The 24,776-nt window shown below is 35.7% G+C and overlaps 1 protein-coding gene across 4 annotated transcripts in view; it reads left to right on the forward strand.

The window, feature by feature from the left end:
* eml5 (EMAP like 5) overlaps window positions 1-24,776 on the forward strand; it is a 128,942-nt gene that overhangs the window by 21,595 nt on the left and 82,571 nt on the right. For all 4 annotated transcript variants that reach the window (XM_051133784.1, XM_051133785.1, XM_051133787.1 and 1 more), the window contains exon 2: window positions 16,555-16,714. In XM_051133784.1, the coding sequence (XP_050989741.1) occupies window positions 16,555-16,714 (160 nt within the window). The remainder of the gene's footprint in view (window positions 1-16,554; window positions 16,715-24,776) is intronic.

The raw sequence follows: 24,776 nt of genomic DNA on the forward strand, positions 1-24,776 counted from the left end.
TATATTCATAATAAATATACACAGTACACACACATTATGTAAACAAGAACTTTTATTTCGGATGTGATTAATTGTTTGACCTCACTAATTTTAATTAAATTCTGTTCAGCTTAGTCATTACAGGAATAAAAACATTTTAAAATATATTAAAGCAGAAAACAGTTACTTTAATGTAAAATTGTAATAATATTTTAGTGTTACAGTTTACAGTTACTATATTTTTTGTTTAAATAAATGCAGCCTTGGTGAGAATAAAAAAAAAAAATCATTTTAAATCAAATCAAAATCAAATTCTATTGGTATAGACTATGCAGTTATTTATGCAAGACTTTTTTCACCACTGAGAAAAAAAGACTCAAAATTGCAAATTTACATCTTGCAGACTTTTTTTTCCTCAGCATTGCATGTTGTAAACTTGTAGTTTATATCTCACAATTATCACATTTATAACTCGCAGTTGTGAGTTTGTGTGCAATTCTGAGAAAAAAAAAAAAAATCTTTTAATGTTTAAAATTCTTGGCAGAAACAAGCGTCCATAGTTATTTGCGATTTACTTGGTGACATTTTTTAAAGGCGAAGTCCACTTCCAAAACTAAGATTCACATATAATGTACTCACCCCCTTGTCATCCAAGATGTTCATGTCTTTCTTTCTTAAGTCGTAAAGAAATTATGTTTTTTGAGGAAAACATTTCTACATTTTTCTCCATATATTGGACTGCTATGGTGCCCCGAACTTCCAAAATGCAGTTTAAATGCAGCTTCAAGCGATCCCAGCTGAAGAAGAAGGGTCTTAGCGAAACGATTGGTTATTTTCATTAAAAAAATACAATTTAAATACTTTTTATCCTCAAACGCTTGTCTTTCTCTCCCTGAACTCTGTGTGTTCTGGTTCAAGACAGTTAGGGTATGTCGAAAAACTCTGACCGTATTTTCTCCCTCAACTTCAAAAATCATTTCAAAATCATCCTACATCGCTGCAGAAGTACCGACACAGTCTTTGCAAAGTGAACATGCAAAGAAGATCAAAAACCCTTAACAAAAATGTTAAAACAATGATATAGGACGATTTTGAAGTTGAGGGAGAACATGAGATGGGAGTTTTTCAACATACCCTAACTGTCATGAACCTGGAAGAAAAGAGAAGTCGGGAAGAGCAAGACAAGACGAGTGTTTGACATTAAAAAGTATATAAATTGTATTATTTTTATGAAAATAACCGATCGTTTCGCTAGTTAAGACCCTTCTTCCTCGGCTGGAATCGTTTGCAACCGCATTTGGGATCGTTTGAAGCTGCATTTAAACTGCATTTTGGAAGTTCAAACTCGGGAGAAATGGAAAAAAAATCTTTCCCTAATTTCTTTATGACCGAAGAAAGACATGAACATCTTGGATGACAAGGGGGTGAGCACATTTTCTGTAAATTGTTGTTCTGAAAGTGGACTTCTCCTTTAATCTATTAATTCCTTAGCTGAGGCACTGGGAAGCCTTTCATGCAGGAAATGCTGGTTTGTTACATCTGCTGCTTCATTAACAACTCCGGTCTATTAAACAGACCTTGTATGTGAGCTTATCTCTGTCAGGTGGCACTGCAGACTCCAGCTGTCCAACTTTACATTTCACTTCCCACACCTCATCTTGTTACCATGACGAGCTTCTGTTTCTCACCCTGAAGCTTTCTGCCGTTAGTTAGCGTGTCTATGCTGCGGCTAAATGCTTCCACCCACCTGCCCACTCAAGCAGTCATCCAAGCAGTCCTTCTTTAGTGAGAGACTCCTGCACTGTTGGCCTGTCCACCCACTAAAGGCCTCCACCGGACCCATTAGCTAATAGGCTGGGGTAACGGTGGGCTGTACATCACAGGAACGGTGCAGTGACAGCATTCCACTTACTAAACGAGCTCATTAGCTAATAGAAAGGTAATGCTGAAGAAAGAGGAAAAAAGAGAGAGAGAGCTAGATCTTTTAGAGTGAAACACGAAAAGAGATTTTGATGGTTTGTTGGATATCTTGATCACTGAGAGGCAGATTTAATATTCAGTCACATAGAGAGCAATTTACATGTCATGTCATCTCCCTTACTAAATTCATGATAACATTTACCATTGCACGATGAAATTTCACAGGCAAAATTGAGTCATTCCAATAGGAATCTGCATGATCAGGTGTTTCATGTAAGGGGAAAAAATGTTCCCAATTGACCATTTTTGTCCGGCAAGATTTTGTAGATTTGGGTTAATTATGCATAATTTACTTTTAGTAATAATTCATTAAATTAAGTACATGTAATGTACAACAAGGGCACTGTAAAATAAATATCTAATAAAAGTATCTAATAAAAATTACTGAAATTCAAATGACCAAAAATGCTAATATATAAACCTCGTTTAATATCATGTTTTCCTCGAATGACACATTTACTCAAATTGACAGGTTAGTTATTTTCACATTTACAAAAAGCAGAAGCTCCAGATTTTCATATCATTTATTATTAAACATTCACATGTTTGAGCTGAAATTGGCAGGTCATTGTATGATGAAATACTACAGAGAGTAAGTTCCTCTGAGCCCACATAGCGTGTGGGTTTGTGGCATCTGATTATATCAAATCTAAGCAGAAAATCACAGCATTTATATGCAGAGAGATCTCTAACTAGCTATATCTAGTCACTGAGGAACACATTCTTGTATTAGTACAGTTTGTATCTGGAAGGTGTTTAGAGAGCAAGTAGTTCTTGTTAAGTAATGATTAAATTCACATTACTTTGATGTATGACTTTACTGATACCATTCGAAGCACTATATCAGGGGTGGCGAACTCCGGTCCTGGAGAGCTGTAGCCCTGCAGAGTTCAGCTCCAACCCTAATTAAAACTCACCTGCCTGTTGCTTTCTAGTAACCCTTCAGATATTGAGTAGCTTTTTCAGGTGCATTTAATTAGCGTTAACTGCAAAACTATACAGGGCTGCGGCTCTCCAGGACCGACGTTCGCCACCCCTGTACTATAGTTTAACACTATTGTTATTAAAAACAAAAAATCCAAAGTCTACATATTAAACAATATTTGTGGTATTGCTACTGTTGAGGTCAAAAGTTTACATACACCTTGCAGAATCTGCAAAATGTTAATTATTTTACCAAAGTAAGAGGGATCATACAAAATGCATGTTATTTTTTATTTAGTACTGAGCTGAATAAGATATTTCACATAAAAGATGTTTACATATAGTCCACAAGAGAAAATAATAATTGAATATATAAAAATGACCCTGTTCAAAAGTTACGTACGTTTTTTGTTTAGTAATAGTTGTTCATGAGTCCCTTGTTTGTCCTATACAGTTAAACTGGCCGCTGTTCTTTAGAAAAATCCTTCAGGTCCAACAAATTCTTTGTTTTTTCAGCATTTTTGTGTATTTGAACCCTTTCCAACAATGACTGTATGATTTTGAGATTCATCTTTTCACACCGAGGACAACTGAGGGACTCATATGCAACTATTACAGAAGATTCAAACACTCCAGAAAGAAACACCAGGCATTAAAAGCCGGGGGGTGAAAACTTTTTGAATTTAAAGATCAAGGTAAATGTAACTTATTTTGTCTTCTGGGAAACATGTAAGTATCTCCTGTAGCTTCTGAAGGGCAGTACTAAATGAAAAAAAAAAAAAAAATATATATATATATATATATATATATATATATATATATTTTAGGCAAAATAAGAATCTCCATTCTGTTCAAAAGTTTTCACCCCCCGGAATGTTAAACATCTCAGACAGGAAAACTGTGAGGTGCTAATAATGCACGGGAGACGAGAAGATGGCGGATTTTCCCTGAGTTTAATAAAGCACCTCACGCGTCGACACACTCGTCCACATACATGGGGAGTGCTGATGACATATGCTGTCTGCGCGAACAGGGTGCGCAGCAGTGTGCAAATACATATGTTTACAGGCAGGTATGACAGCCTATCGTAATAGTCGGACCGAGCATTTTGACTGGACGAACGTTTCTTGGTCCTACACCTTTCACAGAATATATAAATACTAGGGGTGCAACTATACACATATTCGTACCGAACGGTCACAGTACGGGCATCTCGGTTCGGTGCCTGAGGCCTTACAACGAATACAGGAAATTCACCCTCAATCCAGAAGGGGGCGCCCGCAGTAATGCAACTCTGTTTGATAACCACCAGCAGAAGAACAGTGAATGCCAGGAGCTGCACACTCGAAAACAAAGCGCACTAGACAGTGATCATGTGCTGATTCTGAACGCGTCTCTCACTGACAACAGAGTATAATTTGAACTGTCTGCGAAATGGAGCTTTGTGCTCGTGTATCCTACCTCTCTCATTCGGCACAAATCCAAATATTCCAACTGAGCTGTCAAGTTAGCAGTGTTAGAAGCCTGGAACTGATATGTTTTGTGTTTGTGTGCGCCGACGTGATTACTTCAATTTTCCTCATACCAGCAAAATCAACTTAAACAAAAAACAAATAGAATGATGCTTTCTGCTATTTGAGTTTCCTTTCTGTCACAAAACGGAACTGAAACTCAGCAAATATAGGCTACGTTACGTTTCGCACTGTTTTTTTCCTTGTCTATCAAGTATTTATTCCTTGTATGTATACATGTACTGCAGATTTTATAGCCTATATATGACATTAATATATAATATTTATATAATATGATATCATTTAGTATTTTGACATGTAGGTGGAAAAAAAATGTAATTTGTACTACTGTCTGTTTAAAATAAATGAGAAGAAACCTAGCATAGTAGGTTTTTTTTCCATTGTACCGAAATCTTATAGAATCGTGACCCCTGAACCATGACATCTGCGTACCATTACACCCCTAATAAATACATATAAATACATTTAGACCACTTAACTTAATAATTGCTGTTGGGATGTAAAGAGACTTTCAGCCAGCATAACAAAAAATGTTCCTGAAGACAATCACCTATTGCACCTTTAACAGTTCAGGACAAACAAGGGATTCATGAACAACTACCACTAAACAAAAAAACAGCTGTGGATCATTCAGGTAATAACACAGTGTTAAGAATCAAGTGTATGTAAACTTGAACAGGGTAATTTTTATAAATTCAACTATTATTTTCTCTTGTTCCAGCGGATGACATAGGACGTAGACGCAGCGTAAGCTAAGAAGTAACAATCGCAGAAGCGCAGAGGAGAGAGCAAAACAAAACACCGGTCATGAATTAGATGTACAAAATGAGGATTTGTGAAGAAAAATGACAGAGGATTTTGATAAAGGCCAAGAGGTTTTCTATTGCTGTAAGGAAAACTTGGTTCTCACGAGACTAGCATATTCTCACCGGAGCTCACGCTACGCCTACGTCATCCACTTGAACACCACTTTCTCTTGAATGCATGTATGATAATTAGCAGAAGCTAGAGATTATGGTTTATAAAGTTTTAATAAGGATATTTGTCCTACACAAACACATTGATACAGTTCAAAAGGCCTTTATTAACCTTTTGGTTATTGACCATAAACATCAAACTCATTTTCAGCTATTAAACAGTTTAATATCTGTGCATTGCTCATAAAAAGGAGTCCTCATTGCATCAGCCTGGCAACCGCTCTAGCATAATGACATCACACAGAAAAGCAGCTCTCACATTTCCATCAGACAACGTAAAAATCTAATTCACGTTTTAATCTGTTCCCTGACAGCTCAGCCTCGGTCACAGACAGACACTTAGAGCGAGTGCCAAACTGTGTTTTTGGAAGTGTTTGTTTTGAAGACAACACATAGATTTGACCCATCTGTCCCCTGGGCAGGATTGAATGAGAAATTTGGAGTTAATCCTTCCATCTTCCTGCTAATGAGACAGGCTGGGGGCAAACACATACTTACTAAGTGTCGTGAAGGCTAAACAGACCCTCGCTGTAATCCATGGGCTCGAGCTGACCCTGTCTGTGCATCTAGAAACAGATTCAACAGACTGATGACACCAATTTGACTCACAAAGGGGAGAAGAATGAGTTTGAGTATGTTTATTTATATGCGACTACAAAATTCCCCATCTTGCAGGCCGGTTCTGAGTTCCAGTTTGTGAAAGATGCAGTAGATCTCTTTCTAGCATACTTGTCTGAATATATGTCAGTCATTTGATCTTCATTAGATTAGTAACTGCTTCTGTGATCATGTACACTAGGGGTTTGGCCAGTTTTTGCCAAATATGTTGGTTCCCTTCCAAAGGACACACTTTCTAAAATTTAAAGGCAGCTATAAAAATATTTAAACCTGGCATAAAACACAAGTTGTGCTGTTTTTTTCTCTGTTTTGATGTATATCCAAGTGAAATATTGATTGGGACAAAAAAAAAGCTTGTACTTGGCTTTGTCCATCAATTAAATGATACTGTTGTGAGGAGGAGTCTAAGTTAATGTTTTGATTGAAGATTACAAGGGTACATGAATTAGAAAAAATGATGTGTACAGATAAATCACTTATAAGACTTTTTTTTTCAGTTTTGCTAGATAAGACTTTATTCCTCACCTGGGTTTGTGTGGAGCAGTGGTTCTCAACTTCAGTCCTCTGGGCCCACTGCTCTGTACATTTTGTATGGTTCCGAATCTGACACAGTTAGTTCAGTTCATGGATCTTTCTCCAAACGAGCTGATGATCTGAATTAGGTGCGTTAAATGAGGAACACATACAAAATGTGCAGAGCAGAGCAGAGGCCCTGAGGACTGGAGTTGAGAACCACTGGTGTAGAGCCCTCCAAGCCGTTGATCACCATTGAAGTCCACTATGTGGAGAAATATTCTGGAATGTTTTCCTCAAAAACCTTCATTTCTTTTTCGACTAAAGAAAGAAAGAAATGAACATCTTTGCACGTGCCTTAATAAAAATCTGCTGTGCCCCAGTAAAATCTCAAGTTTGAGTTATCATTTACTTTATTGTCAGTGTATTCATTTTAACTGATAATCCTGAAATAAATGAATTATCTGTATGCAACAATCGAATCAACGCTTGTAAAAGCATCGCAGTTTAACCAAAGACAAACTGACCCATGCATGCAAAAATCCATGCCCGCGCACATCTGTGTATGTAACTGCAATGTGCACATTGCGCAGCCTTTCACACAGAAGTGTCAGCATGCAGTTGAGGTGGGCTATGAAAAAATGATGAAACCAGTGCTCGAACACTGGCTGGTACGCACCTGTACACTGTAGCAGCACTTTTGTACTTTAACCCTTAGTGTACTGTGAGTTTTTATCCTGGTCTTAAAAGAGAAGTCCACTTCCAGAACAAAAATTTATGAGTACATTATCTATAAATTTTTGTTCTGGAAGTGGACTTCTCCTTTAAGGTCCGAAAGTCTGAAATTTTCGTATGCATTTTTTTTTCGGATGTGAAAAACAAAGAAAATTGAACCCGATCCAATTTGTTTTATGATAGACAAAAGTTTCAGAGGCAGTGTGTAAACGTGATAAACACAACGTAAGGCTGAATTTCGGAAATTTCGGAAGAGAATTTCGTGTGTGCAAGTACCTTTACTCTACGTATTTATCTAACAATGTATAGGGGAAATTGTGATGCCATGATTCATCTGATTTTATGTCTTGGCATTTCAAATTCAAAATAAAGGGTCAAAAATTTCTCCTGCACAATTAAACAATCGCTGTAGTGATAAAAATTAAATGTGAAAATTATTGAAAAGTGTTTATTTGAGGAGCTACATTCTGATTCACTCACACTACATCAGATTGCTTTTTATGCATTGTTTTTTTACAACGTTGAGCCTTCGACAAAAAAGGAAATGCAAAAAAAAATTTTGCGCAAACAAGACTAGCTTTGAGTTTCTATGCGAGTGCTTTCACTTTCTTTGTTTAATTATTCGCTTTCCGGAATGCTTTTTCCTGAGGCACGTCTCGCAAACGCAGCCCAGTGGGAAATTATGCAACCTGTCGTAGAACAGTAACGTAACTGACATGGAGAATCGGATATGCGTGTTTAGACGTAGGTCAGATGTCCAGATATCAGATATGTATCTGATTTAAAACCACATTTGGAAACGGCTCAGATCGGATGCAAAAAAAAATCGGATCTCGTGCAGATTTTTGTTTACACGTGTGCATCAAATTCCGATCTATGTCAGATGTGGGCAAAAAAATCAGATTTTTTTCTGCCAGTGTAAACGCAGCCTACATTGTCTTATTGTGAAAATAGTGCCTATTTATATATATGAACAATCATTTGAAGCATGTTGTACATTTTATAAACAGTGAAATAAAAGTGTATTTGAGCAAAATTCCAGGACTATCTAGCGTGTGAATGTTTATGGTTATCAACCTATTATAACGTTTTATTCTTTCTGACAACAGCACTTGCGACAAGCTCATAATCACAATTTCATAAGTGGGAAATAGGACATTTTCAATAGCACATGAGGGCAGCATAACTTTGCATTAAAATTTCCCCTAATTTATCTTAATTTTTTGTCTACCCCTTAGCACGACTTTGCAGCACCCAATTTGGCAAGTTTGCGCTGTTATGAATTTTGCATAAATCCTTCAATGAATTAGCATGCAGACAATGTATGGAAATACATGACCCTGTTAGCAGACACAATTCATAGAGAATTCCTCTCCCAGAGTGAAACAGAGATTCTCGAGTAGTCTCACTGTAAGTCATTTGAAGGATTTTTAAACCCCTCTGAAGATGTGGGGTTTTTCAGGTCAATTATGGATACAAATTGCATCAATTATTTATGTCTTTGCCATATGAAATGATTTTTCATTCATACTGAGAGAAAGGCTGCGCTATGATGGAGAGTTGTGCTGTGGCTTAGTGCCTTTGCTCTATTTTCAGTTATGTGAGATTATGTAATCCACAGAGAGAGGAATAAGGGCTGGCGACTGGCTCGAGGGTTCCTTCACAGCAGGGATGTGCAGGAAGCCACACGGAAGCACGGATTTATATAAACATAAAATAATGCAGTGCAAAAATGTGTTTCTTTTGACTGATTATCATTTAGCATTATCAGAATAGTATGGTCTTTATTAGAATGATTTTAATTTCAAAGTAAAAAGACAGTCATGCCGGTAAATTGCTTTTGTCCACAAATATTTAATCTGTTACTTTATAACTGCATTTTGCGGCAGTAAAATAAAATACGAAGTATTAGGAGAAAAACTTAAGAAACGTAAAAAAAGAGAAATGTTGCCTTGGCAATTATGTAAAATAAAGTAAATTAAGTTAAGAAATAAAAATGTATTGATAAAAATTTTTTTAAAATAAATTTAAATTGATGAAAGACTTACTTAAAAGTGAAAAATGTAAGTAAAAAAAAAACTAATTTAAATTAAAATAAAAACTTAAAATATAAAAATATGAATAAATACTATATTATATAAATAATACTAAAATAACACAGGTATTCATATGCATATCAAATACATGTAGCCCAAACTAACTGACAAAAGTATATATATATTATTTTGTTTATTTTGTAAGGAAGTGAGTGAAGTCATGAATGAAGTTATAAATAAAATATAAATATAAATATGTAAAATGTTAAATTATATAAATGTAGACATACACAAGAATAGGTTTTAATCTTATTTCAGTGCTAATATTTTTATTTTAAAGTCATAATTTGTGCTTGGTATAATAGGTTTAAGAAAGCCAAAGTACTACTCAAGTACTTGTACCCCTGGTTGAGAATGAATTACTGGTGTAGAAAGAGAGACCAGGTATAAGAGAAAGGAGAATCTGGGAGCAAGAGAGGCAGATTAAGAAAGACAGACAAGGCAGACACACAGTGATGTTCATGAGCGGTACAGCTCCCTCAGGGCTTTAATGTAGTCACTCCTCCTCACTGCCAAGCACAATCACCCTGGCAGGCTTAAAAAGCTTCATCTGAAGGCTCAGACTGCGGGAGCTGGAGACTCTTGCTGAATATAAACACACACACACACACACACCATTAAGAGCAGAAGAGACAAGCACCATAACTCCCTCAAGAAGAGGGAGACATTTTGACAGATAGTCAATGTTAAATTGTTGGTGAAATTGTGTCTCTTGGACAATTCAAAAGCCTGGATGAGCATGGTTTCAAACAGCGCCAAAGAAATCTTTTTCATTGAGCTCCAAATAGAAGTTCCGTACATAGAGCTGATAAAAAACAGCCTTTTTTCAACATCACATCCACCTCAACTCACCCTCTGCTCTTCAGAGTTTCAAACACTGTTGAGGAGAAGCTAAAAGTAGCAACAGTAGCGTGACAGTAATTCATAATGTTTTCATAGTGGTGTAGCTTTTCCAGTAATGAGCTCTTACTTCCAACAAGGATTAGCGTAGCATGACAAAACGCTACCTTTATGACATACTGCCAAGTGAGCTGATCCTATCAGACAGAAAAATGTGCTAATAAATAACCCTCTGCCATCTTAAGCTAAATTAATAGAAAAAAAAAACAGTACTGTATTCTGGCCATTTCAGTGAAAATAGGCTGCTACTTTCCCAGATATTTTCACATCATTAGCATTCAAGAGTGCACAATATATGTAACTGTAGAAAAAGTGTGTAGGTAGTCATTGAATGGCCTCTTGACATTAATTTGAATTAATATTCACTATGTCTGACTATACAAATATAAAGAAATATGAAATATTTACACACTACAAAAATATCAGTATAATGTTTTGATACATTTTAATTCATTATTTTAAGAAAAATAATATATAAATATTTAGAATATTTTCTAAATATTTACATTCATGTAGCTTATTTATTATTGCAAAACAATTTATTTTATTTTGTTTGTTAAGTTTTTAAATTTTGTTGTTGTTTCTCAAAAGTTGTGGTTAAAAAAAATAGCGCTTCTTTAATGGAAATTATTTTATTATTAGTTATTATCACTCTGCTCTAATGCCGTTGGCAAATTTATATATTGCTTTTTGTTGTCTTTAACGGATGAGATATTGAATCATTCACTCAGTCAATTTGTTTGAAAAAATAAAAACTCATACAGGAATGAAACGAAGGACTGTCTTTCATGGGAGAATCGTTTAATTAGTCACTCAAATGAATCAAAATAGTGATTCAGTCGAAACAAATTAAGCGTCTGTCTTTATAGATGAATTACTGAATCATTCACTCCATCTATTCAAAAAACAAAATTCATAAATGAAAAAAGGGACTGTCTTTATGGGAGAGTCATTGAATTATTCACTCAATCATTTAGCTCAAAATAGTGATTCAGTTACGTGTCTGTCTTTATAGCTAAGTTAATGAACCGAACCTGATTCACTCAATCAGGAATGAAACAAGGGGCTGTCTTTATGGGAGAGTCATTGAATTATTCACTTAATCATTTAACTATAAAATGCTGATTCATTCAGAAACAAATTGTTTGTCTTTACAGATGAGTTATTGAATCAATCACTTAATCAATTTGTTTAAAAAGGTTATTTAGAAATGAAACAAGGCATTGTCTTTATAAATGAGTCATTTAAAAAAAGAGGGCATTTTCACTAAATTGTATTTAGTGTAAATTAGTTGTTCAGGTGTCAAGCTGTGACCCCAGTTATTACCCTTGCTGTTAAATATAGCAAAAAAAAAAAACAATAACAGCACAGTAGTGATAATAATATGTGAAGTAGAGCTGTAATCGGCCTTAAAAGTTAGGCCCGACAGTGCCCGAGCCCGACAGAATTCGGCCCGAGCCCGACAAGTACATTTTGATTGACGGCTTTTTAAAAGCCCGAACCCGTTTACAGCCCGACATTATTCGAATATGCGCAAACACACAGCTCTTTTGCCTTTTGTCAAGAATGAGTCATTTATACATGTTTTAACATAATTTATTCATGACGAACAAAGAAATAAAATAAGTCCAATGTAACATCGTTACATCTCAGCACTCTAAATAGGCCTCTTTCTTAACAAATTAAATTAAGATAAATTCTAAATTAAGATGGGTATTTGGCAATAACGAAATTAAGATAAAGGATCCGTGGGATTTGCTTCGGTACTTCTCTCCACAATCCGGCCTCAACACGACGGTGAATAGCAGCTGAAATTTAATAAAAGAATAATGCCAACATTAGCCTATATACTCTGTCTACATTATGCATTTAGGACTCAATTAATATTTAGTTCTAATTTGAAAAACCTTTACTCACCAAGATTAAGCTACATGTTTTTGTGGAGGAAATTTATTGAATCCATGGTAGATGGCTTTAGTGCGGTCCTGCGCTCACTGATGGTGCGTCTAGCAGCACTGAGCACCCTTTCACTGCTGCTGCTACTGGCCGGGATGCATAGTACTGATCTGGCTAATTTTGTAAATTTTGCCAAAACGTATTCGCCAGAGGCAAGCCTCCGTTTCACCTCCTCAACATCCATTTTCGCATCTTTCTCGTGCTAATCGAAACGCATCGCATGACCGCTCATTTACCGCGCAAGCCTGTGCCTGGCCCGAGCCCGTGTAAAATGATATAAATTAAGTCCGAACCCGTCGGGTCCTGTCGGGTTCGGGGAAAGATCTTCAGCTGTAATGTGAAGAGCTCAGATGCAAACCCCCCTAAAAGCCATCTCGGTCAAAAATGAGATAATGATACTGAGTGAATGCTCTCGACACATATAATACGTCCATCAAATTCTTTTACTTCAAACTTGCTAAAATCCTAGCCTCAGCCCAATTAGAAGTACAGGTACTTACATAGAAACCTATATATCGGAGCCTGATAAAAATGCATTTTTTAGAGAAAGATGTCAGATGGATTTAGAGGCTTTTGCATCTGAACTCTTCATTTATAAAAATATATCATACTTATTAAATTGCTTCAATAAATTGTATTTTATATTATATATTTTTATAACTACAGTTTCAGAGTAGACTACTCAGCGGTGGCCTTCCTTGTGAATTCTACTGCAGAATATTAAAATACATTGTACTGACAGGACTATGCAAATTTACCATAAAAAGGACAGTTAGAAAGAGTATTTACGTAATGCCTTTCTTGATTCCTGATGCAGTCCATGGAAACATCTACTAAACCAAACCAAACCAAAACTGACAGGGAACAAGCACTTCTGTTATGCTGCAATTATGTTCTCTTCCAACAGTCGAATGGTTTATGGATTCAGTGTACAGTTAGAGGCCATTACACAAAAAATGTGCAGTGCAGCACTAGATCTAGTGAGGCATTTTTTAAAAATGGAACTTATTTTAGGCACTTTGTTTTTAGAATGCTGTGTCATTTGCAATATATAGAAAATACATATAGAAAGTATATAGAAAAACAAGAGAAAAACAGTGCAGTGGAATGCAATACAATATCCACGGTGACCACCCTTACGAAAAAGAACTTTATTCAAGTGTGCTATTAGTACACTAAAAATGGGAAAGTATACTTTCAGTTTACTTTTCATGTACTTCTCAGAAATGTGCTTTATGCACTTCTCAGAAGTATACTTAAAATGACATTTAAGTAAACTTGACTTACACTTGAAAAAGTCTAAATATATTTGAGCTATACTTGTGCTCCTAAAATCCATGTTTTTATTGTTATACGATAGGGGGGCTATTACACATATCCTGTACAGAATTTCCAAAACACAAGCGAAGAAGAAACAGAAACAACAGATGCTTCCACATGTAATCTAACACAATCATCAAAAATTAAACATCATCAAAACTGTGTAATATTGTGGAATAAAATGTCGACCCATGAAGAGGTAATAATGACTGTCAAGCTTTGGAGAGTTGATTGACTCCTTCTACGTTTTGATTATCACTCTGAATCCAATGCATAGTCTTTTTCAGCTTTTTGTTCAAAATATTTTTTATTTTTTCTTAAATATGAAACTTACCCACATTCAAGTGTTTATATAAAAGAATGCGTGAAGCTAGAATAAAATGTTTTCAAGCAGATACCCTGTTCTTTCTTTTAATGTTTTGTATGTTCAGATTTTCATATAACAAAACATATACAAATTAATACCTAAATAGGGACATAGTATTATACTTGAAGTATAATGTAAAGTTCACTTAAAGAAAACTTATGAGCATACTTGCAGTATAAAACTACTAAACTAGTAGTTTACTGGGAATATATTTCAAAGTGTACTAAAAACGTTACTAGTATTAATTAGTGAACTATCAGTATACTAATACAATCACTTTTAGTGTAGTTGCAGTACAGACTGAAAACATAGATGTAAACTAGTTGTGTACTAAAAGTTTACTACTGTTATACTTAAAGTATACTTAAAAGTATACTTTTATAAACTAGAAAGTGGGCCAATTTAGTCACAGGGAGTACTAAAATAATACACTTACAAGTATACTACTAGTACACTGATATTTGTATACTTACTACATAAAGTATACTTAAAAATATATTTGAACTTTACTTAAGTACACTTAATAAAATAAACTCGAAGTATACTTTTATTTGGTAAGGCAAATCATTGTTAATGTACATAATATTATGCATCTTTTAGCAAAATATTTCTTTCTGTTCCTTACCAAAAAGTAGTATAGTTCAGGTTTATTTTAAATATACTTATGTAAAATTCAGGTATATTTTTAAGTTTACTTTATATAGTATGCAAATATCAGTGTACTAGTAGTATACTTGTAAGTGTACTATTTCAATACAATTTGGGACTAAATATATAAAGTATAAGTACTAAGTATATAAAAGTATACTTTTAAGTATACTTCAAGTATAACAGTAGTAAACTTTGAGTACACAACTAGTTTACATCTAAGTTTTTAATTTGTACTGCAACTATACTAAAAGTGAACTTATAGGTTTACTGATAGTTTACTAATTAAATACTTTTAGCATTTTTAAGTACACTTGAAGGGTAGTCTCAATAAACTACTAGTTTAGTAGTTTCATACTTTAGGTATACTCGTAAGTTTTCTTCATTCTTTAAGTATACTACTGTGTTCCTATTTAGGTATTATTTTTGTATATTTTTTGTCATATAAATATCTGAACATACAAAACTTCAAAAGAAAGAACAGGGCATCTGCTTGTAAACAAAAACATTTTATTCTAGCTTCATGCACTCTTTTTTATAAATACTTGAATGTGGGAAAGTTTCATAAATAAAAAATAAAGAAATAAAAAATATATATTTTGAACAAAACACTGAAAAAGACTAAACTGGATTCAGAATGATAATCAAATTGATCAACATCCAAAGCCTGACAGTCATTATGACCTCTTATGACTGTTTTGCTCAGTTTTTGTTTTTTCAAACACCAAACTTTTGTTCATTCTTAAAGTGAACTCTTGTACGTTTGGCTATTAGATTAACCACTGCGCTTCTTATCTGGTGTGTGACTGCCTTTATACTGCTAATAAATATGGAAAAGGGTGTATGTGTGCATGAAGGAGAGAGAGTGTAGTAACGCTGGACAGATGTTACACAACATTTGGATGCCTCTAGGATTTCCTAGGGCATGTGAAGGCAAGCCGAATGAATTTGGTGGTCTAGTGTGATGGTTAGAGTGAAAACTGCTACATGAACCATGATGACCTGATTTTTCCACATCACATCTATTCCATTTCTGCACTGGAGCATTGTTATGGATTATGCTTCATGCTGTGGGATAAAAATATAAGCTTATTTTAAAACATAGAAGGAACGGAATAAATACAACTGAAACACACAGGACATGCTGTGTTGACAGACTTTATCTGAGCCTCACGAGTCTTAGGTTGCAGAAGATAGCGTGTTCTCCAGATTATCTCTGATAACTAAAAGCCCTTCTCTCACTTTCACTCCTGACTGTGGGAAATGATAATCAGCGAAAGCTCGTCTTACTATAGCTGGCCACAATCCTACACCCCCTCTTAAAAGCTTTTTTATCAGTTATCTGTATAATTCAAAGCTGGATTTCGAATGGGACAATCATCAAATATTTAATGATGCATTTCTGGAGAGTGTAATGGCAGAATGGCCAGTTAGCAAATTTTGGCCAGTGGATTCCAAGTGTGCTTTCCCATTGTAAATACTTAACATGTTCTTCTGTTACTTTAGAGTAACAAACCTCAGTACTCATTCACAGTATTACCTTCAAATGTCTGTGCCACAGTACTAGATGTATTATTATTAAAAGCACAGTTCACCCAAAAATGAAAATTCTGTCATAATTTATTCACCCTCATGTCATACCAAACCTGTAAGACTTTAATGAAATCTGAGAGATTTCTGTCACTCTGTTGACAATATATGCAACTACCACTTTAACGCTTCAAAAAGGTCATAAAGAGATCATAAAACTAATCCATATGAATTGAGAGGTTTAGTCCAATTATTCTGAAGAGACTTGATCACTTTAGATAAACACTTGGCTACTTCATGTGTTTTCTTTGAACGGATAGTTATCCAGTCTTGAAGTGAAAAGGTGTAAATGCTATCCGAAACGCATTGGAAATGTATTTGTAATTCAATCATCCAAACTGCTTCACAACATGGACAGATATTTTAATGATTAATTGGCTTTTAAATATCTTAACTTCATTGTAATTCTCTTTCCACAGTTTAGCCCTGCATCCAGAGCGAGTGCTGGTGGCCACAGGACAGGTCGGAAAGGAGCCGTATATCTGTGTGTGGGACTCGTATACTGTGCAGACGGTGTCCATATTGAAGGACATGCACACACATGGTATCGCCTGTCTTGCCTTTGACCTTGATGGACAGGTGAGTGTTTTGAGCAATAGCGTATTGCAATAAGAAAGATTTCTTTTTTGTACCAAAGAGTTGACATTGTTAAGAACTCATAAGATTCATCTCTCAGTTTGAGGTGCTGTGAAGTTTATTATTAGTTGTTGAAGTCACATCTGTGAACACACCAACGGTGTGACTTCGACAGTGTGACAGTATGTGTCAGACTCTATAACTGTGTGTCTGCCGGGGCTGCTGGTTGACAACTAGACAGAAACAACACGTAGAATCCTCAGTGATAACGTCAAATGATGAACTCAATAACATGGGCAAACTTTTCCCACGCGGAATGTGAAGCAGCACTGTGAGGTTTGACAATGGCTAGAAACTGCACTTAGTAAGAACTGCCCCATTAAGACCAAGTCAGTCAGTGTTTTACAGCTCATTAAACTACAGTTAGTTGTAGTAACCGAATCTGATTGGACAAACAGCATTTCAAGAGTGCTGTCTATATTTGCACATTTCAGAAACTGAATAATTTATTAGGTCAAATTAAAAACACAAGTGACTGTTTTTATAGATATTGAATCATTCACTCAATCAATTTGTTCGAAAAAAAAAAAAAAAGTTTAGGAATGAAACAAGGGACTGTCTTTTTAAGAGAGTCATTGAATTATTCACTCAATCATTTCCCTGCAAACAAGCCTGCCAGTGCAGAGCCGCTGAGACTTTGCTCATTGGCAAAACGTTGGTCTCTTATGACTGGCCCTGCATGGGCAGCCTTTACTTAGCCCCCAGGAAGCCAACACTAGGCCCACACTATTCACTAGGTCTGCACTATTAATCTACAACAATACATTTGTTTCCCTTTAAATACTTTTCAGCTACTGTAACTTTGGGGAAAACAGTTATTATACATCGGAAATGGATGCAGTCACCACAAAACCAATGTCTATATTGTCAAAAATGTACAGTAGTCAAAGCGATTTCAAATCAATGGATTTATTAAATACAAAATAGAAAATATTAAATTCAGGTTAATACAGGTACATTATGCCAAAAATGTAAATACACGAAAGTACAAAAAAACAAAAGAAAGCAAACAAAGCAATGTATGATTGTAGGATTTTGGTATGTGAAGTTGATGTGTGCAAAAGTCATATCTGTAGTACATTAATGTCCAAACACTGTCCATAGCTGAAGTTGGTTGGTAGCAAATGAATAATCCAACCTCTTGTAATGAAAACACGCCACAGCTCTCAAATACCAGACTCTTCCTAACCAAGAAGTCAAAAATAGTCCAGACTATGGTTCCACATCGAAAAAATCCATATTCAAACTGGACCATAATGTGCCGACCTCACCAATACAGAGTTCTTCTAAAATGCATACAGATACACTGTCTTAAAGGAGAAGTTCACTTCCAGAACAAAAATTTACAGATAATTTACTCACCCCTTTGTCATCCAAGATGTTTGTGTCTTTCTTTCTTCAGTAAATAAGAAATTACGTTTCTTGAGAAAAAAATAATTCAGGAATTATCTCCATATAATAGACTTCAATGGTACCCCCAAGTTTGAACTTCCAAAATGCAGTTTAAATGCAGCTTTAAATGGCTCTAAATGATACAAAATTCTTATTAACAGGCTCATGTCTGTTACATGTCAAATATGGCTGAGATTCACTTTTGTGCAGAGTTTAGCTCCAACTTTGATCAAATTCACCCACTTGAGATTTTCTAATGATCCTGAAAACGTTAATTAGCATGCTTGGGTGTGTTTGATTAAGGTAAGAATGAAACTCTGCAGGAAACAACAGGTTATGAAATGGCCTCTTTTGGTTTGAGCCATTCCAGTTCAACTAAGTGGCTAAAGAATGACCAGTCAATGTTGTTTGTATTCTCCTAGTTGCATTACAGGGCTGCCTACAAAAAAACCTGCATGGGCCCAAAGGATACAAAAGTTTCTCTAGGCAAGAACGGGCTGGCCCACACTGGGCCATCATGTGATTAATGTATACAGTCCGCTAGTATGGCCTGCTCACAGAGAGCCTGCAGTGAGCCCAAAGCTGTGGGCCTCGCCTATACAAGCCTGCACTGAGCCTGTTTAGGTTTGGTGTGGTCTGGCCCTTGCCCACTGTGCCAGAAAGCCAGCATATGCTCCGCAAGGACATGTTTGCAGGGTTAGCTTAGAATTACTGAATCATTTTCTGTCTTTATAGATGAGTTATTAAATCATTAATTGAATCAGTTTATTTGAAAATAAAACGATTCAGGCATTAAACAAGGGACTGTCTTCATGGGAGAGTCATTGAATTGTTCACTCAGTCGGTTTGTTTGAAAAAAAAAAACATTCAGGAACGGAACAAGGGACTGTATTTATGAAAGAGTCATTGAATTATTCACTCAATCATTTAGCTCAAAATTGCTGATTCATTTAGAAACAATCTACTTGTCTGTCTTTATAGATGAGTTATTGAATCATTCACTCAATCAATTAGTTCGAAAAAAATCAGGAATGAAACAAGAGACTGTTTTTATGGGAGAGTCATTGAATTATTCTCTCAATCATTTAGCTCAAAAATGCAGATTCATTTAGACACAATCTATGTGTCTGTCTTTATAGATGAGTTATTGAATCATTCACTCAATCAGTATGTTTGAAAAAAAAAAAAAATTAGGAACGAAACAAAGGACTGTTTTCATGGGATAGTCATTTAACTCCAAAATCCTGATTCATTCAGAAACAAATTAAGTGGATGTCTGTATAGATGAGTTATTGAATTATTCACTTAATCAATTTGTTTCAAAAAAGGATTTATGAATGAGTTCTTACTCAACTGAGTTGTTCAAAAAAACTGAAACATTCAGGAACAAAACACTACTGCTTCGTGTTGAAGTGGTTGTACTGTAGCTTTGTTTGGAACTATTTGCTTTGCTGCCTCCTTTTTAGGGCTCTAGACTATAACTAAATGGTTGGTTGACTATTTTTCTGCCAGTCAGACAAACTTTTGTAAATGGTCACACTAGTGCCAATGCAAAGTTGCCCTGCTTTCGCAAATGAGAAACATTAAACAGTGAACAAAAAACAGAACAAAAACGGCATTATTTGTTTGATCCCAAGGGACCATTTTTTAATGACCCACACATTTTCCTTAAACAGGTTACAAACAGTGGCGATTTCTTTAAGACTGCAAGGGAAGCTCAGCTTCCCCTATAATGTCACAAAATTAATGGTCAAATTATGTACTATTGTATTAACATTTTATTGACTAAAAATGCGTTAGAAAACGTTCATCTCAAAGACGAGTTCGTTCAGAATCAGTTAGATATAGCAGGTCGGCTGACTTGATTTTCTTCTCATACATTCCCGTAGCGTCACAGTGCATTTCCCCGTTGAAGCCCAGCGTCCATTGACTTCAATGGGGCTGCTTTGAACGTTTTTTTCAGTGCTTTGAAACTAGACGGTCATTGGATAAACGCTGCGATTATGTCCCGCCCACGGACGCTCAGCGTCTCTGGGGGTGAATGAGGAGCAAATGAGGAGTGGGCTGGCCTGGACTCCGAGCTTCTGCATGATGATTGGAGGGTCTGTCGAAAGATTGCGTCTCCTTTTGACTGACAGCGATTTTGTACTATAAGGAATCGCTGAAGCTATTCGCGCTCAGTCCCATCGTGGATTTCTCAAGTTCAGTCGAAATAAAACTGCTGCAACCTATTTCTTTATATTTGCTTGGCGAAATTGCTTGATTTTCATCATACATTTCACACAATTATACACCACATTCCTTGTTTCACTTTTACAGAGTTTAATATTTTTTTTAGATCGTTCATTCATTCATTCATGTTAATATTTAATGTAGTAATCAATATATATATATAGATTACTACATTAAATATTAACATGGAGGATGACTATAAATTAATATATATATATATATATATATATATATATATATATATAGTAATCTTGAAAAATTTTAACATAACATAATGAAACCTTATATTTCTATTAAAATACTTTAGAAATAAATAAATAAATAAATCTCCATAATAACCTTATTTAAATTGCAAAATATTTATACTATATAGTAGCATCTGACTAAAAGAAAAAATACATCATATTTTGCATAATAAAACTAAAGCTTTTTTTTTTTACGATTGTTTGCATTGTGACTTACTTATGACAATAAGGCACATTCTTGTGAATAAATAAATAGACAATTTTATGATGTAGGCCGAAAATGAGCTTCCCCTATTTGACAGACCAGTAGCCGCCACTGGTTACAAATAATGTGAAACATTCAGCATATAGTGCAACAGACTAATTAAACACACACACTGCATTCTGAAGTGCATCTGGTACCGGTATATCCATACCAGTAGAAAATGAGTATTGAAACCATTTCAAATGATTTCAGTCATTTCAAAATTGCAAATTTGCTGTATTAACACTAGCTGTAACCAGTCAGATTTAAAAATGTGTATTTTCTTGAGTCAAAATATGTAATTTTTCAGTAATTGCACTTATTTGTGAAATACAATAGTAATATTATTATTAAAATGAATTTCTGGCCAGTAGTTAGTGTGATATTGATTTAATAACAGCAGGGAGCACAGGGACCTCAGCCAGCCTTATTTGACCAAAAACACAAATATCATACTGTGAAGACTGCTGGTAGTGGGTCATGCTTTCAGTGTAAATGTGATATACTGAATTTGTAACATTACACAATAAAAGGCTAAAGTAGATGAGAGTTGGGTTACAGTGTCAATTTATCAAAAGCACTCCAACTCACTGGAGGAGATGATAGAGGGATAGAATGAAAAATCGTACCTCTAAAATTGACATTTCACATTTCTTGGCTCACTCTCACTTTATCTGAGAGAATTCACCCCTCACCTCCCCCCAGCGCAGCTGCGAAAGTGATTTGCAGAATTTCAGCAGGAAATTGGCCTCATCATTTATTTCACACCGACGGATGAAACGGCAAAGAGAGGAGCGGCGAGACGCTGCCTCAAAGACCCAGGGAGTCTAAAGCAACACTTTTCTTCTCAAATTCATCAAAGGTTTAGCATCACATAACTGACTAAAGGCACTCCGTTTTAGCCTCAGCCAGCGTGGCGCAACCTTAAAAGAAAACTGGTGCATCAGGTTTGATGGGACAGCGGTGGAAAACAGCAAACTCACATCAAAGCGATGCTGAATTAATGAGGTCCCCTCAGCAAACAGCATTTGGGAAGATTACACATGATTTGTGCACAGTTAGAGAGAAAAATGCTGTTTTGAGAAGCGTCTGGCAATTTTACTTCCATTGGTTGGAAGTATGTACGCTGATAGCACACGTACATCATGGAGACGTCTATTTGACGTCTGCATTTACATTTGCAAGACGTATTTTTTTAGAGTGTTTGCTCATCTGCACTACACCTATTGGACGTTTTCTCTTAGATGTCAAATAAACATTTATTAGATGTCTTTAAAGGGGTCATCTGATGCCCATTTTCCACAAGTTGATATGATTCTTAAAGAAGTCCACTTCCAAAACAAAGATTCACATATAATGTACTCACCCCCTTACCATCCAAGATGTTTATGTCTTTCTTTCTTCAGTCGTAAAGAAATTATGTTTTTTTGAGGAAAACATTTCAGCATTTTTTCTCCATATAATGGACTGATATGGTGCCCAGATTTTGAACTTCCAAAATGCAGTTTAAATGCAGCTTCAAACGATTCCAAATGTTGTAAACAATCCCAGCTGAGAAAGAAGGGTCTTATCTAGCGTAACAGATTGTTATTTTCATAAAAATAATACAGTTTATATACTTTTTAATCTCAGACGCTTGTCTTGTCTTGCTCTGCCTGGATTGTTTTTTCCGGTTCATGACAGGGTATGTTGAAAAACTCCCATCTCATGTTCTCCCTCAACTATAAAATCATCCTATATCGCTGTTTTACCTTTTTTTGTTAAGGGTGTTTGATCTTCTTTGCATGTTCACTTTGCACAGACTGTGTCGGTAGCGATGCAGCGATGTAGGGTGATTTTTAAATGATTTTTGAAATAATTTTTGAAGTTGAGGGAGAAAATACGATTGGAGTTTTTTGACATACCCTAACTGTCTTAAGCCAGAATACACAGAGCTCAGGGAGATCAAGACAAGATGAGTGTTTGAGATTAAAAAGTATTTAAATTGTATTTTTTAAATGACATTAAACGATTAAACGTTTCGCTATATAAGACCCTTCTTCCGTGGCTGGGATCGTTTACAACTGCATTTGGGATCGTTTGAAGCTGCATTTAAATTGCATTTTGGAAGTTCAAAATCAGGGCACCATATCAGTCTATTATATGGAGAAAAATGCTGAAATGTTTTCCTCAAAAATATAATTTCTTTACAACTGAAGAGGTGAGTACATTATATGTGAATCTTTGTTTTTTCCCTGAATCTTTTAATTAAGTCTAATGAGAAGTCAAAATATTTTGGTTAAAATTTCTCAGTGGTAGTCTAAAAACACCCTTTTTAGCCTGTCAAAATCAGCCCTTATCAGCGCGAGCCGTTTTTTGCATTTGCTTTTAAATGCTAATGAGCTCTGCTCACCCCGTCCCTCTCTTCTGTGGGCTGACGAGACACTCTGTTTACTTTAGCCGCATTTAGCCATGTTTCGCCGTGACACTTGCTAACTAGCACATTATTAGGAAAGGCAATTTGTAAAGATGCCTAAAAAGCCCTTATACTCACTTCTGCTGTAGGTGAAGCTACATCACAAATGATTCGTGCACATTTATGTAGATCGCCGGGTGCATTTCCTTCTAAAACGAAAGTAGCATTAATCCTCTGCGTCTTCAGAGAATCAGATGTCGGGAGTAAAGTCTGACTGCTGTGATGATTATTATATCCAACAACAGAACACCTGAGACATTCTTGTCTTCCCCTGCACCGGAGTAGAAACAGCTCACTCAGATCACTCAGGGCAGGTCTAAGGTAAGACAACTGTGTCAATCAACTATTGTGGGAGTGGCCTTGGTCTGTGTGACATCACATAGACAAGATGCTGAGAATGGTTTGATTTGAAAAAGGGGATGTTACTTATAAAGATTAAAACATACTATTGGGTGGATTTTTATCACTATAGGGTGGTTGTGTACACACACTGCTAGCACACAATTATATTCAAACAACATGTAAAAGTGAGTTTTGCATCCGATGACCCCTTTAAAGGGGTCTCAGATGCCTGTCGTTGTTGCGTCACACCGACAGAGGACGCTCCCACGATAGTTGATTGACATTAGCATCTTACCTCAGATCAGCTGTAACAGTCCAACCTCCATGTTTTGATGCCGGAGCAGGGATGTAAGTTAGACAAGAATTGAGCGATTGAGGTGTTGTGTTGCTGGATGTAATAATGAACATAGTGGTCGTCATTTACTCCCGACATCTGAGCTGCTGAAGATGCAGTGGATTATGTTTGTTTGTGAAGGGAATGCACCTCCCGATCTACATATATCCGTCTATGTTCGCGCGAATCATTCATGATCCAGTCTCACTTACAGCATAAGTGAGTATAAGGGTTTTTTTTTTATGAATCTTTGCGATTGCCTTTCCTAATAATGTGCTAGTTAGCAAGTTAAACAGGCTCGTCACTCCACAGAGAGAAGAGAGGGGCGGGCAGCCTCGACCAGAATGAGATGATTTTTGCAGAGCTCATTTTGACAAGGTAAAAAAGGGTGTTGTTTTACCAAAGTATATTATAGACTTTTCATTAAGACCCTAAAGAATCATATCAACTTGTGGAAAATAAGAATGACATCTGAAAGATGTCTGTCAGACGTTTGTACACAGCAGATGCTTTCCAGATTAAGAGATGTTTAATAGACATCTCGCAGATGTGTGCTGTCTGGGTAGACGGTAGAAGATTCATGAATGTTTTATAATGGCAATGTCCCTTCAAGAGTGATAAATGTAACAATACCTATATTAAAGAGTTAGTTCACCCAAAAATGAAAACTGTCATTAATTACTCACCCTCATGTCATTACAAACCTGTAAGATCTTTGTTCATTTTCGGAACACAGATAAAGATATTTCTGATGAAATCCG

The sequence above is a fragment of the Labeo rohita genome, chromosome 17, assembly GCF_022985175.1.
Source record: "Labeo rohita strain BAU-BD-2019 chromosome 17, IGBB_LRoh.1.0, whole genome shotgun sequence".
NCBI classification, from domain to species: Eukaryota; Metazoa; Chordata; class Actinopteri; order Cypriniformes; family Cyprinidae; genus Labeo; species Labeo rohita.